Source organism: Orycteropus afer, unplaced genomic scaffold (genome assembly GCF_000298275.1).
Source record: "Orycteropus afer afer isolate SDZICR_OR568_19922 unplaced genomic scaffold, OryAfe1.0 scaffold00099, whole genome shotgun sequence".
NCBI classification, from domain to species: Eukaryota; Metazoa; Chordata; class Mammalia; order Tubulidentata; family Orycteropodidae; genus Orycteropus; species Orycteropus afer.
The window spans coordinates 8,392,682-8,398,855 of record NW_006921686.1 but is presented as its reverse complement, the minus strand read 5'-3'; the positions used below and the strand labels follow the sequence as shown (position 1 = coordinate 8,398,855).

General features: G+C 47.0%; 1 protein-coding gene across 1 annotated transcript in view; it reads left to right on the top strand.

Annotated features, from left to right (window-relative positions):
* TMEM91 (transmembrane protein 91) overlaps positions 1-1,974 on the top strand; it is a 9,249-nt gene extending 7,275 nt beyond the window's left edge. The window contains exon 3 of the mRNA XM_007942958.1: positions 1,816-1,974. Coding sequence (XP_007941149.1) covers positions 1,816-1,974 — 159 coding nt within the window. The remainder of the gene's footprint in view (positions 1-1,815) is intronic.
* The last annotated feature ends 4,200 nt before the right edge of the window (positions 1,975-6,174 follow it).

Here is a 6,174-nt window from a genome sequence, read left to right as displayed (position 1 = left end):
ACCCATCACTGCATCTAGATGGCTCGGAGCAGCCACATTTTAAGTGCTCAGCAGTCATGTGCAGCACCATGGTGGCTCCAATAGTGGGCATTGCAGCTAGAGAACCTTCTCATCATCACAGAAAGTCCTGTTGGACAGCGCTAGTCTAGACCCTGTTAAGGATCCTGCTCATTTTCTCCCAAGAACACTGGGGAGCTGTGGCATTGGAGCTCAGGGCAGGGTGGAAGGGGGAGGGGCATGTTCAGATTTGCATTTTCACAGGCTCGTTCTAGTTGAGTGACGCAGTCGTGGTTCAGAGTAGAATGCTCACCTTCCGGGTGGGAGATCCAGGTTGGGTTCTCGGCCAGGGCACCTCAAGAGCAGCCTCCACCCGTCTGTCAGGGGAGGTCTGTGTGTTGCTAGGATACTGAACAGGTTTCAGTACTTACTTCCAAAGTAAGATGGACGAGGAGGAAAGGCCTGGGCCGATTCTTGGCCAAAGGGATGACACAGATTGCGCAGCATGCAAAGGGTCGCCACGAGTTGAAGGCCAACTGGACGGCACCTAACAACAGCCAGTAGGTGCCAGGCTTTGACTGGCAGATGCAGGAAGACTAGTGGTGAGGCTCCTTGGACTGTCTAGGCCAGACATGGTAGTGGGTAGATAAGTTGGTTGTGTTGGTACAGACAAAAGGAGGGTTTTGTCTGCGTCACTGGGGACTGGCAGCAGGAGTGTGTGGTGAGTCACCCCCCATGGAGAGTACAGAGCAGGAGGAAAAGCAACAGAGTGAAGGTTCCCGGGCCATAAGGCACACACTGCCGAGTGGGACCCGACTCACAGAGACCCCTCCTTGGGTTTCCGAGGCGGTATCACCACAGAAGCAGATTGCCCAACCTTCCTTCCGAGGAGCGGCTGGTGGGTTTGAACCTCCAGCCTTCTGGTTAGCAGTCAAGTGCCTTAGGCACTGCGCCACCAGAGCTCCCACAGATCTTCAAACGGTACAGAGGACAAACGGAGGAAGAGGATGGCACTGAACGAACGCTATTGCTCAAAAGAATTCCTGTGCCCCTTCTCAGTAACCAGGGGAGTAGCTACCAGCCTGTGTGAAAGGGACAGAAGGGGTTTAGGTGAAAGACTGGCTGTGAATTGATCATTGCTGAGACTGAGTGATGGGGACATGGGGACTCATGGTAATACTATATTTACTTTTGTGGATGTTTGACATTTTCTGGAATAAAATTACCGAAAAAGTTCATTTGCAGGCACACAAAAAATTGGCATGTAAAAGAGGAAAATACATAAAAAAAAAAAAAAAAGAGGGGCTATGCCTGGAGAGAGAAAAAGATGGAGAGAAGGATATGCATACTGACATTCAGGGCTGAGATGAGCCTTCTCTCTTGGGAGGGCAGCCCCGCTTGGTGGTTGAGAACCTGGACTTAAGTCTTGGGTCTCCCAGTCTTGAGATTTTGGGCAAGCCACTTAATCTCTCTGTGCCTCCTTTTCCCTATCCATGAAACTGATTTAATTCCTGCCTCATAGGGTCATTGTGAAGACCAAGTGAGTTACAAGAGAGGGAAATAGTAATATGATATAAATAGATATTTATTCATATTATCAATTATACGTTTATATATAAGTATAAATATATATACTTATCAGTGCCCAGTATCCCAGAGCCTGGCTGTGCCTCACCCATAGTAAGTCCTCCATATCTGTTTGCGGCTTATATGGTTAGGTGGGTGGGATGGGGCTGAGAAGGGGAAGGGTGTGGGGCTGCGGGAAGCAGGCTGGGGATGAGGGGATACTTAGGTTACTGCTGCCCCCTTACTCCACAGACCAACAAGGCCTGGGCCAAGGGGGACTTCCAGGGCGCAGGGACCGCCTCTCGCCGTGCCTTCCTGCTGGGGGTCCTCGCTATTGGCCTGGGCGTGTGCATGTATGCCGCCGCCCTTGTGACCCTGGCCGCCTACCTCGCCTCCCGAGACCCGCCCTAGCTGTTCCTGCGGCCCCCACCATGATCCAAGGTTGGCACCCAGCGCGTCTGCGGGCAGAGTGTGGAGAAATCCAGGTGGGTAGAGTTGGCGGAAGCAGCCAGAAACGGGAGCAAGGCGGACGCTCCCCTCCCCTTCCTAGTCATCATCGCTCATTAGCTACGTGAGATTAAACACTGGACACCCGTGCAGCCAAACCTGTGTCTGTCTGTGTGTGGGGAAAGTGGGTGGGGTTCGGACACCTAAGAAGTGGAAGGGCCTGACCAGGGTGAGAGACTCAGGTGGGCATCACCCCCAAACCAGTTAAGGCAATCAAGTAGGGCCAATGGCAAACTGCAGAATTTTCTCTTCACAACTTGGGTGGTCTAGTTAAGAGTAAAGAATTGTAGACGGCTAGATTCTAAGACATAATGCCAAGTAAGAGCCACTTGCTGGCTGTCTAACTTCCATCCAAGTTATGTGTCTTTGAGCCTCGCCTTTTCTCACCTGTAAAATGGGACTAATTTTCTCCCTATCTCAGGGTCGTGGCCAGGATTGGATGATAGCATGTGGTAGACATGCAACTCACTGCCTCAAACAACAAAGGGGAAGTGAGAAAGCTGAGGAATGTTGGCTTCAGGCACGGCTAGATCCAAGGACCCAAATGTTCTCCCTCTGTCCCTTAGTCTTTTCCTCTATTGGTTCTTTCTGCATCAAGCTCACACCTCATGGGAAAGAAATGGCCCCAGCAGCTCAGGCAGCTTCAGTTCCTCAAAGAGGTCCCCTTTCCCAGGCTGACACTTACTGACCTGGCCTGGGTGGAAGGCACCCTGTCTGAATCAACTGGGAGAGGGATGGGTGCTTAGGGAAACATCAAAATGCTGGGACCAGAAGGGGCAGGGAGCATGCTAGGCAGGCCACAAAGATGTCACAAGCACCTAACAAAGGCACACAGGACATGCTCAGTGAATGAAGGCATCGGTGGCCCAGTGGTAGAGTTTTCACCTTCCATGAAGGAGTCCTGTGTTCAGTTCCCGGCCAGCGCACCTCATGTGTAGGCACCACTTTTCTGTCAGTGGAGCATGATGCGGAACAGGTTTCAGCAGAGCTTCTAGACCAAGAAAGGCCAGGAAGGAAGGCCTAGTGAGCTACTTCTGAAAATCAGCTGTGAAAACCCTATGGACTTTTGGCACGTAGTATTTCTACATATGTATTTGTATGGGCTACAAGAATGTCCGTATATATATATATATATAATAGAGCTAATGGGCAATTAATTGGTTATGTTATCAGAAGGGACCATTCTCTGGAGAAGGATGTCATGCTTGAGAAAGTGGAGGGTCAATGAAAGAAGGGAAGGCCTTCAACAAGATGGACTGACACAGTGGCTGCAGTGATGGGCTCAGGTACAGTAGGGCTCATGAGGCTGGCACAGGACTGGGCAATGTTTTATTCTGCTGTACACGAAGTCACTATGAATTGGAGATGACTTGATGGCACCCAACAACAACAACAATGGGGCAAAGTTAGGATGACTTCTTAGGCACAACCAAACACCCTGAAGGAGTGAGTCACTGAGCTGACAGGTTTGGGACCATGATCGTGGCGGGGGGGACATCAAGCTCAACTGGGATAACATACTACAAAACAAAAACATTGTTCTACATCTTACTTTGGTGAGCAGTGACTGGGGTCTTAAAAACTTGCAAACAGCCATCTAAGATGCAACAATGAGTCTCTCCTCATCCAGAGCAAAGAAGAATGAAGAAAACCAAAGATTCATGGAAACAATTAGTCCTGGCGACTGGTACACCGTGCGATCCACAGCCTATACAACTATGAGACCAGAAGAACTAGATGGTGCCCGGCTACCACTGTCAACCACTCAGAGGGTATCTATGTAGGAGATCCTGGATAGAGAGGGAGAACAATGTGGAACAAAACTCAAAATCATTTGGGGGAAAAAAAAGGAGGGGGGTGAACCAGGTTTGCTGGTCGGATAGAGCTTGGTGGAACCACTGAGACTATGGCCCCTAGCTGCCCTTCAGGTCTGGAATTGAACCCACATCTGTGGCTTTCAGCCAAATAAAAGACAGGCATATGAGTTGAACATTTACCTGAGGTAGATACACTCCTTGGAGAGAACAGTCACGGGAGAAAGAAGGGCTGTTTGTGCACAGGGAGACAGTCGAGTGGGCAGAAGTGCATGGAGGGATGGACACAGGAAAGAGGTAACTATCAGGAGGAAGTGGGAGGGGAGCTGTAGCATTGGGGTAAATTGTAGTCAATGTCATGAGACAAAGTGTATGTGAAACTGCTGTATGGAAAGTGAATTTGCTCTCAAAATTTTCACCCAAATCACAATTAAAAAAAAAAAAATCAGACATGGGAGACCAGCAGGGCAGTATTTGCACAGGGAGATAGGTCAGAAGCAGGAATGGCTAGTGAAGGACACAGGGAAAAGGTAACCACAGGGAGGAAGTGTGAAGACAGCTGTTACATTGGGGGGATTGCAATCAATGTCATGTAACAAAATGTGTATCAACTGCTGTATGGAAAATGAATTTGCTCTGTAAACTTCCACCAAATCACACACACACACATACACACCCCTACCAAAAACAAACATTACGGACCCCAATGGTCCAATCCACAAGCAGCAATGGACAGCGTTTTGTTGCATTGTGCATGGGGCTGCTGTGAATTGGGGAGTGAATTAATGGCAACTAATCACGTTACCCCACCACTCATCTGTCAGTGTGTAGCACTGTGGTGGCTTGCCTGTTGCTGTGAGGCTAGAGGCTATGCCAGCGGTATTTCAAAAAGAAGCAGGGTCACCTGTGGTGGACAGGTTTCAGCGGAGTTTCCAAGACTAAGACAAACTTGGAAGAAGGAAGAGGCCATCCACTTCTCAAAAAATTGGCCAGTGAAAACCTTATGAAGAGCAGAGAAACACTGTCTGATATATTACTGAAAAATTTTATGAATATCCCTGAAACACTGTCCGATATACTGTCAGAAGATGAGCCCCTCAGGTCAGAAGGCACTCAAAATACAGCTGGGAAAAGCTGCCTCCTCAGAGTTGAGTCGACCTCAACGATGTGGATGAAGTAAAGCTTTTGGGACCTCCATTTGCTGATGCGAAGCAAACTCAAGAAGAAACAGCTGCAAACATCCATTAATATTTGGAACATGGAATGTATGAAGTATGAATCTAGGAAAACTGGAAGTTGTAAAAAATGAAATGGAATGCATAAACTTTGATATCTTAGGCATTAGTGAGCTAGAATGCACTGGTTTTGGCCATTTCTAATCAAACTACCATATGATTTATTATACTGGGATGACAAATTGAAGAGGAATGGTGTGGCATTCATTGTCACAAAAAATGTTTCAAGATCTATCCTGAAGTACAGTGTTGTCAGTGATAGGATAATATCCATATGCCTACAAGGAAGACCAGTTAATACTGGTTATTCAAATTTACGCACCAATCACCAAAGCCAAAGATGAGGAAATTGACAATTTTTACCACCTTATGCAGTCTGAAATTGACCTAACATGCATCAAAATGTGCTGATTATTACTGGTGACTGGAATGCAAAAGTTGGAAACACAGAAAAATCACCAGTAGTTGGAAAATATGGCCTGGGTGATACAAATGATGCTGGAGATCACATGATAGAATTTTGCAAGACCAACAACTTATTCATTGCAAATACATTTTCTCAACAACATAAATGGTGGCTTTATATGTGAACTTCACCAAATGGAGTACAAAGGAATCAGATCTGCTACATCTGTGGAAAAAGGTGATGGAGAAGCTCAGTATCTTCAGCCAAAACAAAGCCAGGAGTTGACTGTAGAAAAGACCATCAACTGCTCATATGCAAGTTCAAGTTGTAGCTGAAGAAAATTAAAACAAGTCAACAGAAGCCAAAATATGACCTTGATTATATCCCTTCTGAATTTAGAGACCATCTAAAGAACAGATTTATGCATTGAACACCAATGACTGAAAACCAGAGGAACTGTGGGATGACATCAAGAACATCATCCATGAAGAATGCAAAAGGTCATTAAAAAGACAGGAAAGGTAGAAAAGACCAAAATGGACGTCAGTAGAGACTCTGAAACTTGCTCTTGAAAGGAGGAGAGTAGGTAAAGCAAATGGAAGAAATGACAAGATAAAAGAGCTGAACAGAAGATTTCAAAGAGCAGCTC